Source organism: Uranotaenia lowii, chromosome 3 (genome assembly GCF_029784155.1).
Source record: "Uranotaenia lowii strain MFRU-FL chromosome 3, ASM2978415v1, whole genome shotgun sequence".
Lineage (NCBI taxonomy): Eukaryota > Metazoa > Arthropoda > Insecta > Diptera > Culicidae > Uranotaenia > Uranotaenia lowii.
This window is the reverse complement of record NC_073693.1, coordinates 138,225,280-138,238,836: the sequence shown is the minus strand read 5'-3', so window position 1 is coordinate 138,238,836 and position 13,557 is coordinate 138,225,280. Positions and strand designations below refer to the sequence as shown.

General features: G+C 43.7%; 1 protein-coding gene across 1 annotated transcript; it reads left to right on the top strand.

The window, feature by feature from the left end:
* The first annotated feature begins 487 nt into the window (after positions 1-487).
* On the top strand, positions 488-7,479 carry LOC129752656 (uncharacterized). The gene is made up of 2 exons (XM_055748426.1): positions 488-5,632; positions 6,184-7,479. The coding sequence occupies exons 1-2, from the start codon at positions 488-490 to the stop codon at positions 7,477-7,479; spliced, it is 6,441 nt and encodes a 2,146-aa protein (XP_055604401.1).
* The last annotated feature ends 6,078 nt before the right edge of the window (positions 7,480-13,557 follow it).

Here is a 13,557-nt window from a genome sequence, read left to right as displayed (position 1 = left end):
ACCAAATAGTACACGTCCTGCCGAAGCATTATTTCAAGAGTAAATACTACAACAATTTTTATCCTGCCAACCATCTCGTAAATCTGATCGAACTGAGTCCGAGCGAAAATTATAAAACCCGAGGCGCAATATTTGATCGAGCTATCCGAGGCGCCGTTATACTCCTACGCATATTGGAAGCAAATTATCGATCTTTGGAATTCCGTACCTGTAGAGGTGTGCAGCTTTAATTTCTTTAAATCCTGCAACAACCTTCACGCGTATTCAACCACGTTTTTCGAAGCATAATACCAGCCATAAAATCATTTTGCGAATTACCGTTCAATTCTGGATTTGAAGGAGCTTTCCTGTAGAGGGGCACAGCTTTAAGTTTTTTAAAGTAAGTTAAGCTCTACAGAGTATATGTTCCTTGCCGAAGCTTGAATAAGAATTGAATTCTAACGACGTGATTTTTTCTACCGTGAATCCTTGTGCGTAATCCGAAACCATGGCCACGACTGCCACCACGAGTTCGTCTTCGAGGAATCCACCACTCCGAAATCTCCAGACAAAGGTGAAGGCGTTGATGGAGATGTTTAAGTCCATAACCACTTTCGCGAGCACTCTGGGGGAGGTTTCTTCAGCCCAACAAATCCATGTTCGGCTGGAGAAGCTCAACGAATTGTGGGATCGAATCAACGACGCGCTGATTGAGGTTGAAATGCACGAGGAATATTCATCGAAGGAGGCCACGTGTTCGAATATACGCCAGGACTTCACCACCAAATACTACAACGCGAAGGCATCCATGTTGGAACGCATAAAGGAGTTGGAGGTCAATAGCAGCGTTTTGCATTCCACCAGAATCATGGACTCATCGATTCAACCGACCATCGAGCATGTAAGGCTACCGCAGATCAAACTGCAAACGTTTGACGGCGACATCGACCAGTGGCTGAGCTTCCGAGACCTGTATCTATCCCTGATCCACACCAAGGCGGACTTACCGGAGGTTGAGAAGTTCCACTACCTGAAGGGCTGTCTCACCGGAGAGGCGAGGGCTCTCATCGATCCGTTGGCGCTCACAAGAGCAAATTATCCAGTAGCTTGGGACATCTTAATGGCCAGGTACAACGACAGCAAGGTATTGAAGCGCAGGCAGATTGGGAACCTGTTCAAACTACCCAAGGTGACTAAGGAGTCGGCCGTAGATATCCAGACACTACTGGAAGGGTTCGAACGCGTCGTGCAGACCCTGGACCAGTTAGTCAAACCGGAGGAGTACAAGGACCTGCTGTTGTTGGAAATGCTGTGCTCTAGGTTGGACCCAACAACTCGTCGTGCATGGGAAGAACATAGCGCTAATCAAGAGCAAGACAAGGTAGCAGATCTTACTCAGTTCCTCCAAACTCGTGTAAAGATCCTTGCATCGCTCCCGCCTAAGGCGCACGAGAATAAACCGGAAGTTTTTCAATGGCAGAAGAAAAACAGCGCTCCCAGAACGAGCCACAGCGCAACCCAGATGATGGCTGGAAGTTGCATCGCTTGTCCAGAATCCCATTTGCTGTACACATGCCCTATATTCCTGAGGTTGAGCGCTTCCGCTCGAGACAAGCTGCTGCGACAAAACTCCCTCTGCAGAAACTGCTTTCGGCGTGGCCACCAAGCTTCGGATTGCAGATCGAACCAGGTTTGTCGCAGATGCAGAGGAAAACACCATACCCTAGTCTGCTTTCGAGACGATGGCGGAAACACCAATAATCGCGTCGTACAAACCTTTACACCCGCTCTAAATCCCAACCAAACCACACCTGCAGCCAACTCGAGGTCAGTTTCATCGAACATGGCCAGGAATCATTCGTCAACAGTGCTGCTAGCTACAGCGGTCGTCTTAGTGGAAGATGACACAGGCAAGGTTTTCCAAGCGCGGGCCCTACTGGACTCGGGCTCAGAGTGCAATTTCATGACAGAGGGGCTCTGTCAACGTATGAAGGTATCTCGTAGGCGTTCGAACATTTCCGTCCTTGGGATTGGCCAATCTAACACCAGCGTCAAACATCAAGTGTCAGCGGTTATTAGGTCAAGAATGTCAAACTTTTCTCGGTCGATGGATTTCCTTCTACTACCAAAGGTCACAGCGGATCTCCCTACAACCAGCGTAGCGGTTTCCTCTTGGCAGTTTCCACAAGGTGTGGAGCTAGCCGACCCGGCATTTTTTAAATCGAAATCCTTGGATATGGTGCTAGGAATACAGCACTTCTTCTCATTTTTCCCGAGCCATGCTAAAATTCCGTTGGGCGAAGGTTTACCAATGCTGATAGAATCAGTATTCGGTTGGTTGGTAACAGGATCCGTGGAGAACCAAGGTTCTACTTCCCGCATCGCTTGCAATACGGCTGCAAGGGTAGATTTGGATGAACTTCTCACTCGTTTTTGGTCATGTGAAGAGATAGGGTCTCTGAACAATTATTCCCCGGAAGAACAACGTTGCGAGGCGCAGTTTGTTCTAACCAAGTGCAGAAGTTCCGATGGGCGATACACCGTTGCGTTACCAAAGGACGAAAAGGTATTGGCAAACATTGGCGAGTCACGGGAGATGGCTTTCCGTCGACTTCAATCCCTGGAACGTAGACTGGAAAAGGAGCCAGAACTACGTAAACACTACCACGGTTTTATGGAGGAATACTTGGAGCTTGGACACATGCGCAGGGCGGATGTGGGTCCAGAAAAGCGGTTTTACCTTCCCCACCATCCAGTCATCAAGCAGGCTAGCACAACCACGAAGGTACGAGTTGTGTTCGACGCATCGGCTAAAAGTAGCAGCGGCATATCCCTCAACGAGGCGTTATTGGTTGGACCAGTAATCCAGGACGAGCTTCGTGCTCTCATTATGCGTAGTCGGATGAAACAAATCATGGTGGTAGCGGATATCGAGAAGATGTTCAGACAGATCGGAATTCATGAAGCGGATATGCCCTGGCAGAGCATCCTTTGGAGAGCTGACCCCAAGAAGGAAGTTGAAACCTTTGAATTAGCCACCGTTACGTACGGAACGAAACCTGCGCCATTCTTAGCGACCAGAACGTTGAAACAACTAGCCATCGACGAGCATCATCGATTCCCAGCGGCATCCAAGGCATTGGAGGAGGACGTTTACATGGACGATGTAATAACCGGTACGGATCTAGAAGAAGATGCTGTCAAGTTGTGTGCAGATCTCATCAAGTTGACGAGTAGCGGAGGTTTTCGTCTAAGGAAGTTCGCATCCAATTCAGCTGCGGCCTTGAGAGAGGTGGATTCGGAAGATCTGGCCCTACAACAAACCGAAGAGATAAATCTAGATCCTGATCCAGCAGTAAAGACCCTCGGATTGGTTTGGCTCCCACGCACCGATCACTTTCGGTTCAATTTCAACATTGAAAGAGTTCCCATGGACGAGCGATTATCCAAACGAAAAATCCTGTCAGCCATAGCTATGCTATTCGATCCCCTGGGACTTGTAGGAGCGGTAACAGCTAGTGCGAAAATCTTCATGCAGCGTTTGTGGCGACTACAAGAAGACGGTAACAGATTAGACTGGGATCATCCTGTACCGGTGAACGTAGAACAAGAGTGGCGAAATTTCTACGACCAATTACCTATCCTGAACGCTCTTAAGATTCAACGTTGTGCAATCATTCGTAATGCAATCAAGGTGGAATTGCATTTCTTTTCGGATGCATCGGAGCGCGCGTATGGGGCGTGCGCATATATAAGGAGCGTCGACGTCGATGGAAAGTCCTACGTATGTCTACTAGCATCGAAATCCAAGGTGGCACCGCTGAAATGTCAATCCATTCCGAGACTGGAGCTTTGCGGAGCACTTTTGTCGGCGGAACTATCCAGCAAGGTACGGGCGGCGCTTAAGATGCAGGTCGACATGCATTTTTGGACGGATTCAACGTGTGTTCTTCAGTGGTTGAAGGCAATCCCGTCTACATGGTCAACATTCGTGGCTAACCGTGTTGCGAAAATACAAACCATTACCGAAAACTATCCATGGAGACACGTTCCTGGCTTGCAGAATCCAGCAGACCTCATCTCACGTGGTATGGACCCAGAACAGATAGAGGGATGCGACCTTTGGTGGAAGGGCCCTGAATGGTTAGGGCAAAGTCATTTCCCGGAGCAGCCAAGAACCCTGGAATCACAAGTAGCTGAAGAGGAAGTCCGTCGTTCAGCACACCCAGCCGCCAGTTGTGTAGCACATTTTGGAGAAGAGTATGTGCTAAAATTCTCGTCCTTCATTAAACTTATACGCAGCACCGCATACTGGATGCGACTTATGCGTATACTGAGAAAGTCCGAAGACAACCGCAGCAGTTTACTGACCGTAGAAGAGTTGAGAGATGCAGAGTTTGCAATTATTCGTCGTATCCAACAAGAGTCTTTCCCTAATGAGTGGAAGGCTTTAACGAAGAAAGAAGCTGTTCATCGAAGTTCACCGCTGAGATGGTTCACCCCACACATATCATCGGACGGCCTAATTCGTGTTGGAGGAAGATTAGGCAGATCACTGGAATCGGAAGATACGAAGCACCCGATTGTGCTTCCAGCAAAACACCCGTTCACTACGATGATATACGAATATTACCATATCAAGCTTCTACACGCCGGTTCTCAACTACTTCTTAGTACAGTTAGGCTGAAGTATTGGCCTCTTGGAGGCAGAAATATACCGCGACAAGTTGTCCATAAATGTATGAAATGCTTCCGCTCTAAACCAAATCCAATTGAGCAATTTATGGGTGAGTTACCCCAAGCACGCGTGACAGTAGCTCGAGCCTTTTCAAGGACAGGCGTCGATTATTTCGGACCGATATATGTTCGTCAAGCTCCCAGAAGACCAGCGGTCAAAGCTTATGTGTCGGTTTTCATCTGCCTTTGTACGAAAGCGGTTCATCTAGAACTTGTATCCGACTTGTCAACGGATCGTTTCCTTCAAGCCTTACGGCGGTTCATCGGGAGAAGAGGCTACTGTTCCGATATCTATTCGGACAATGGAACGAATTTCGTCGGAGCACGAAGCTACCTTCGAGAGCTACTAAAGTTGCAACGCAGTGATCAACATAAAGAAGCAGTTTCGAAGGAGTGCGCCAACAACCATATCCAATGGCACTTCATACCACCAGCCGCGCCCCATTTCGGAGGACTTTGGGAAGCAGCGGTCAGGTCAGCCAAAAAACATCTCCTGAAGGTTCTAGGGGAAAATCCTATCCCGTTCGAAGACATGACTACGCTCTTAGTACAGGTGGAAAATTGTCTCAACTCGAGACCAATCACAGCTTTAACAGATGATCCTGACAACCTCGAACCCCTTACACCAGGACATTTCCTTATCGGAGAACCATTTCAACAACTGCCTGACAGAAGTTACCGTGAAGTACCCATGAACAGATTGAATCAGAGTCAGACATTGCAGAAGCGGCTTCAACACTTTTGGGATCGTTGGAGAGTTGAGTACTTGACACAACTTCAGGGGCGATTTAAAAGATGGAAGAAGCCGATCGATGTTGAAGCTGGACAGTTGGTGATCATCAAAGAGGATAATTTGCCGCCAAGTCGTTGGAAGATGGGCAGAATAGAACAAGTTCATCCTGGAGCTGATGGAGTCGTGAGGGTGGTAACCTTGAAAACAGCATCAGGACCGTCTACGCGACCGGTAGAAAAACTTTGTTTTTTGCCAGCAGCATCTCAACCAGAATACAATCAAGCTTAGTTTCTCGGAGATTCAGAACGATCAGTTGCACCCACCCTTGTGTTCGCGAGATTCTTTTCTTTATTTTTAGGTTCAGAAATTCGAGCGATTTCAGGATGGGCCGGGATGTTGATGTACCACACTAAGCGCGATGTTATTATGTTAAACCCACGAAGCAAAGGATCCTCAGAAAGAAGAGCGAAACAGCTGATGTTTCCAGCACTTAGATATAAGAACTAAACCAAGAAAAACGGCATCAAAAATCACCATTTTCTCAAGATAAATTGTATCACTTTGTTCAGAATTGCCGGTAGAACTAGTCGTATCGACCCACTTACTAATTTAGAGAATATATGTTAAATGTAGTATTCGAGTAATAAAAGTTGTTTGATGTAGAAGTTGTTTTTGGAACCAAATAAAGTTGTACTTTTTGTGTAAATAAACTGTTGTACTAATGTGAAACCAAGTCGAAGTTATTACTTACCGCGGCAGAAGAAATTGTCATCACAACCAAGGATCACCCAGGCTACTCCCCAAGGAATCATCCAACCCAAGGTACCCACGGTCTTAAGGAAGAACCCACCCACATACAGTCCACTCAGGTTCAAGCAAGGGCTTGGACCGCACCCCAACAACTAGTGTGTCATTTGAAGAAGTCATTGTACGGCCTAAAACAGGCCTCGAAGGTTTGGAATGATAGATTCGACCATTTCATTACCAAACTCGAGTTCCAGAGGAGCGAAAATGACGCATGTTTCTACTACCGAAGTCAAGGAGGCAAGAAGCTGTTCTTGCTCCTATATGTTGACGATATCCTGATTATCGGTCATGACTTGAAGCAAATCGAAGCGATCAAGAGCAGATTATCGAAGGAATTTAGAATGACGGATTCGGAGGAAGTAACCTGTTTTCTTGGCATGAAGATCCGAAGAAACATCGATCGGCGAGTGATGATGATAAGCCAACGAAGGTATTTGGAGACCTTACTGGAGAAGTTCAACATGTCCGATTGTAAGCCGATATCCGTTCCGATGGAGTGCCGCCTCCGACTGCAGAAAGGTGAAGAATCGCAGCGAACCTCCAAGCCGTACCGGGAGTTGGTAGGGTGTCTAATGTACGTGACACTTACCACTCGGCCGGATTTGTTTGCAGCAGTCAACTACCACAGCCAATTCCAAAGCTGCCCAACGGACGAGCACTGGGCTCACTTGAAGCGCATATTGCGATATGTGAAGGGGTCGCTGGACATCGGCCTGAAGTTCGAAGCTGATGACGAAGTGCCTGTGCTCTCAGCTTTTTGTGACGCTGACTGGGCCAACAACGTAGTAGATAGGCGCTCAGTTACCGGATACATCCTGAAGGTGTTCGGGTGTACGACCATTTGGGGCACCAAGAAGCAGCAATCAGTCTCGCTGTCGTCGACCGAGGCAGAACTGGTTGCATTGTGTACTGCAGTCTGCGAGGGATTGTGGCTCAAACGATTACTGAAGGAGTTGGGGTACGAAATAACTACAGCTGTTCCGTACTTTGAAGACAACCAGAGTACTATAAGGATCGTCTATGAGCCCAAAGCCAGGAGTAGGCTCAAGCATATCGATGTTAAGCATCAATTTGTCAGCGATTTGGTTCAGCAGGGGCAAATTGAGCTACAATACGTATCGACGACGCAGCAGGAAGCGGATATAATGACAAAAGGGCTACCTGCAGCACAGTTCCGTCGACTTAGAGAAAAACTAAACGTGACATCAATTGAGCAGGGGTAATGGAGTGCAATTTACGTTCAGTGTATTTTTCAAACGTCTTATCCCTCGCTATGGAAACCCGAAAACAGTACTGGCAACATAATTGACAGTTCTCATTTCCTGTTGGTAGCAGAAATCAATCCTGTACAAAAGTCCGAACAATAAACACGCGTTTCTGTAAAGTTTAATCGCGAGTCGGCTTTTTCACATCCGAAATCTCATTCCGCCCATACGCGGGATCTATGCACTTGTAGGTCTAGTTAGAGTTTGCCATCAGTGTATGAACGATTTTGTATTTGCAGGAAAAGTTATAGACGCTAGTGATAGATTGACGATTTCTGTCGATCAGATCGCAGAACTAATATTACGGTAAAACTTATAGATTTGCTCCGAACAATTCGGTTATAATCAAGGACTTGTTAACAGGAAATTCTTTTTAAAGCTGATAAGTATCAGTTGTCAGTCAGGGAAGAGTTGATGCGTATAGGGTCACTGATTTGTGAGTAACATAACCAAACTTTATTTTAAACATAATGTTGACTAACGCATAATTTTGTCTCATAGATTTGAAGCATCAAAACATCTTTATCATCACAACAAATATATTGCTATCAAAGCCAGTGCACCTCTTTTATTACCACCATGCTGTCAACAGTTATAATACTTCCAACGTTATAGGATTTCACACTATACCGGCGTATTCAATAGTGACAATATTAGAAAAAAATATGATACATAGAATGCGTTAGAGCTACGACTTGTTCAACGTGTTTCGAAAAATTGAGTTCTCCATGCGACTTCCAAATCTTTAACTGATGATTTGCTAGCGATGGTACAGCTGTTCTCGAGACAATATTTTGTACGACATCACTGACTTTCCGAGAAAAGGTAATCACGCTACATTTTGAGGCATTGGTTTTCAATCCGAAACTGCTGCAACACTCTATAAATCTGAAGAGCACATTTTGTAGAGTCAAACAGTGTCGAACAGGATGGAAAATTTCCATATCATCTACAGGGTGACAAAAAAGTCCGGTCACACTTTTTCGGGGTCGCCTGTAGTCTACACGTTGCATCTCTCTGGTGCCATCTATATGTTAAATGAAAGGGCTAACTTTGCTGCTCAAAGTGGCAGAGTTTCGTTTCTGTGCAGTTTGTTTACATTGAGTTGTGAGTCATGACAGAGTTAAGAGCAGCTGGTATCGCTGAATATGTGAAAGGGTACCAACCCGGACACATATTCAAACACCTTAAAACCGCTAGGAATCAACCGGAAATTCGTGTACCGGACCATAAATCGGTACCTGGAGACCGGAGGCACCGAGGACAAGGCACGATCTGGACGACCAAGGTCTGTGAGAACTCCAAGGCTGAAAAAGATTATACGAGACCGGATTCGACGGAATCCAGCCCAATCTGCACGGAAGCTGGCCAGGAACCTTAAAACGAACCGAGAATCAATCCGCCTGCTTCTGCGCAAGGATTTAAAACTTACACCGTATAAGAGAGGTGGTTCATAGGGTTACCAAAGCTGCAAAGGACAAGAGGTACCAACGGTCGCGGGAGTTGCTCGGTTGGCGCGCAGATGACGAGATTATTTTTTCGGACGAGAAGCTATTCGTTTTGGAGCAAACAGTCAATTGCCAAAATGATCGAGTTTGGAGTGTGAGCCTCCAGCAAGCTCCTGCGGACAAGCTGAATGTTTCCCGGTTCTAAAATAAGACGTCAGTGATGGTTTACGGAGCCATTTGCAAGAGAGGTAAACTGCCCCTTATTTTTATCGATAAAGGGGTCAAAATCAACGCAGCGTCCCAAGCAACCAAAAGTTCGGATATCACTTAATGAGCGAACTCGTAAGTTCACATAGAGCTGTACAAAAGTTTTGGTGAACTTTTTTGCTGTTGAAAATGCTATTTCGAGGTCCATGGAACTTCATTCTTTATGAAGTTCAGCAAATACTCAAAAAAAGCACTAAAGTACTGTTTTGGTTTCTGTTTCTACTTTTTGGAAACTTTAAAGTTTGTATGGAGAAAAACAATCTACTTGTTACGTACTTCTCATTTTTTTCAAAATCAAGTAGCTATCAAAGGGTTGCAAGTCTTTTTGTACAGCTCAATAGTTCGTAAAAAGTCTCTGTTGTACTATTTTGTAAACTTGAAAGTTTTTAATTAGTTCCGACGGGCGTTCAAAAGCAACTTCGTATTATAGAAACTTTGAAGTAGATTTAAAGGCTTAAATCTACTTTTTTCGAACTTCAACACGTGTTTGCATAAATAAACACATCGTTACTTGGGAAACAACTATATGAAGTACACATTAAGTTCCGGAAGAACTTTTTAACAGCTTGAAAGTGGGAATTAAGTAGAAATAAAGAACCTGAAAGTCGTTTTAAAGAAAATCATCACATCGAGTAAAATCGTTGCCTACTCATGATGTTCATATAGGGCAACAAGCATGGATCTCAACTTTCAAGCGGTGAGCTCGGGTTCGAGGCTTGGTAAGAACATGTTTTTTAAATGTAATGTGAGTTAGTAACAAATATAGTTGATTAATATGAATCTAAATAGCAGACTTGAGAAGGCAATTGAAGGAGCGGAAGAGTAATTTTTTCGATTTTTTATGCTGCTTATAAAGTGGATTTTGAAGCTGGTTAGAAGTTGTTTGACGATCTATGCGAACTTTTTGTCAACTTTAAAGTTCGTTTAACTACTTAAAAATTGAGCTGAAAAGAAGTTATATTAGCATACTCAATTAAGCTGATCAAACCTGATAGAGGAATGTTATCCGAACTTTTGGTTGCTCGGGGTACTACCTGGACACGGTTTTGAAGAAAAATGTTCTGCCACAAGCTGAACTATTGTTTGAAGACGATTACTACTGCTTCCAGCAAGATGGCGCCCCATCCCATACCACAAAGGTTGTTCAGGCGTGATGTGAGGAAAATTTGACCGATTTCATTTAGAAGAATGAATGGCCTCTGTTGTCTTCGGATCTGAATCCACTGGATTATTTCGTGTGGGGATACATAATGTCGGAGCTGAACGAATTTGGAGCAATTCAAGTGAGTTATAACGAAAATCTGGAACGAGATGCCGATGGAGCACGTGCGTGCCGCTTGCAACGACTTTCCTAGGCGTTTGAAGCTGGTTAGATCAGAAAAAGGTGGTGTAATTCCGAGATATCGTCTGTGAAGTATCTTCATGAGTTACTGAATAAATCTATGAAAGCCAGATTCAGATTTTCTTCTTATTCTTTGAAATGTGACCTGTGTGACCGGACTTTTTTGTCACCCTGTACATATATCAGCACGAACACGTCACTCAGCATTCCGGAAACGCGTTCACAACAGTGACGAAAAGAAGGGGTGCCAAATGATTCCCTTGTGGTACGCCGCTGTTGTCTGAGAATACACTGGAGCTCGCATTCCCTATCTTTACAAATTGGACTTTTCCTGTCACGTACGAATGTATTCACTGAAGACGAATACCGGCTGTACCATTTTTACACAGCACTACTGACAGGAGAGAATTTATGTTAACCAACCTATGTGGTCTATATGACCCGAAATCTATCTTCTTGATACAACATCCCAGGAACGGTTGAAGCTAGATTCGCGAAATTTTCTGACTTTTCCTAAATTGAGAAACTCTACAATTTCTCATTTTCAGATTTTTGAATGGGACCCGAGGTTACCCGAGTTGCCCAGCAAAACCAAGGACAATTAGCCGTTTAGGATCATATAGACGCGGATTATTGTTTTGGTAAGAAAATCACTACAACACTACTTAAAGATTTTCAAAAACTACTATTTTGATATCGTCCAAATGTTTCTTAGAAAATTGGGTTATGATTTTTCTGGTCTTCAGAATTAGTCAACATGCCTTCTTCTTTGAATTTTGCTTGGTTTTAACTAAGGGTTAGGAGGACACCTTGAATAAAGGATCAAGTCTTCTTTAGTAAAGGATCAAGTCTCTTTTAACTTTCAAAATATCACAATATTTTTCGTCCGAATAAAACGCTTCTAGTTCATCTATGGATTCATGTATCGTTCTTGAAATTACGCACTGTCAGAATATGCAAGTGAAAAGTGCATATTTTAGCACACGTTCGGTAATCGGACATTTGCGATAATCGGACGCACCTCTTGACCCCATCAGCGTCCGATTAGCGAGCGAGTCCTGTATTAAAAAAAACTAATAACGCTGCAAAGCGGTCTTAAAAGTATTTATTGCCCCACAATTGCTTCCGTTAAATGTCAAAAGTAATCTCTAATGATCAATGCTACAAGTCACCCACGATTTACGGCTCGTTCTTTCGCGTCCAACCAGAGTGAAAAGACGTAAAATAAATCAAAATTTAATTATCCGCAAGCGTTGGCAACGGGGAGGCTCTAATCATTTGTCCATAGGCGTGCCGCGCAACAGGCAATTTCGATTCCCAGTGCCAGAGAAAGAGTCGTTTGTTTGCATTCTGCGTTACAAAACTGTACCCGGCACGTCACGGTAAGGCACAACATGTTTGTTTATAGATCGAAGAAAAAAAAAAGTTTCTTTCGAATGACTAAACCTTACGACACGGACCAACGAGACCACTTTTAACTTTTCAGTTCTGTGACGTCTCAACTCTCAACGTCATATTTTCATATTTCGTGTCATAATTATCATGCACTTGTTGAGTGATGCAGAAGGGAAAAAACACATTTCCCGCCGAGATCCGGTCCAAACTATTTCAGTTCTAAGCCATTTTCGCCACACCCAGCAGATCAATGGCACCAAAACAACATCGTCAACATTAGCATAACCAACCGATCTTGGCCGTCTTCCGTCCCTAAAAGCAGTGTAATCTAAGGAAGAAGAAGAAGGACGGAATAACTACAAACAACGTGATAAAAACATTTCTTATGGTAAATGTTCCTCACTCATTGCCAGCAGCAGACCGTTGAAAAATGCAACGTGAACACGATGTCGTAAGATTGTTTTCCAAACAAAGCGTTTCTTTCTTTTTCCGGTGTCCAAAAGTCGATTCTCAAGTGTGGTATGAGATTTCAGATATGCCAAGTGCCTTGGTTTGGAAGGATTTTAGTTTCTTAGATGTGCCTCAGATAGGACTGAAAAGTGCATTCATGTTCAGGCATGCATTTAACGATGCTTACAGAGTGCGTTTTATGAGATGAAACTGAAATTTAGTTTTGAATTAGCTATGATAAGTTTGAACCAGAAGTATACGTGGAAGCTTACCGTTGTTTATAGAATGTAGGAAATCTTATGATTTAACATATCCACGATCTTGACGTAGAACTACGTTTTACGGAAACACTAGGTATAAGATGTAATTTAAAAGTCGGGAACGACTTTAACGAGGAAACTGTTTCACTGTAAATTACATCTTTTAAGAATAACTTTCGGTTGATAATTTAACTTAGATATCGTTCTAAGGCGGGCATTGCATGATGACAGTTGGCTCATCGGAATCTAATATGTAACAGGCTCTTTGGCAGTATAGAAGGTTTTACCAATGTTCACAACGATAAATGAAATTGCTACTCTCAGCACCAAGCTTACATTGCATTGGTTCAAACAAAAATCTTTCTAAGCTCTATTGCATGGGCACAAAAACGGTTCTTTGGTACGTAAGCCACTTCAAATGGTGATCAGTGGATTGCCGGAATACCAAACCTAAGGCGATAAATGAGGAGCTGAAACGATTCAATCTCTATAGCCCAAAATCAGGATTGGAATTTGAATCAGCGTTGAGCTACCCAAAAAATAGAAGCCGCAGATTTTTTATCCGTTTGAGTTCTAGGAGTGTCATGTCGACACTCCTTAGCCTTACTTAATCTACTGTGTCCCAATAGTTTCTCAACCGATTTGTACGAAATTTATGATTTTTCGACAATCCTAAGCTACAGTCATTCATTTTACGAATCGAATCGAAAAAAACATGCTTCGGAATAAAGGCTGTATATCAGCTATCAAATGCTAAACGAAATCATTTAATGCCTAAGTTAAATGAAGATACTATGTGTTGCATATAGGGATACATTTTTGAAGTTTTTTTAATGACCATGCCACAAAATATGTATGTTAAAATGGTGTAAGA

Excerpts from the sequence above, each read along its gene's own strand:
- LOC129752656 (XM_055748426.1), top strand. The coding sequence starts at position 488 with ATGGCCACGACTGCCACCACGAGTTCGTCTTCGAGGAATCCACCACTC. Across the intron at positions 5,633-6,183 it reads ATCCTGGAGCTGATGGAGTC|TCGAAGTTATTACTTACCGC; the intron begins GTGAGGGTGGTA and ends TGTGAAACCAAG.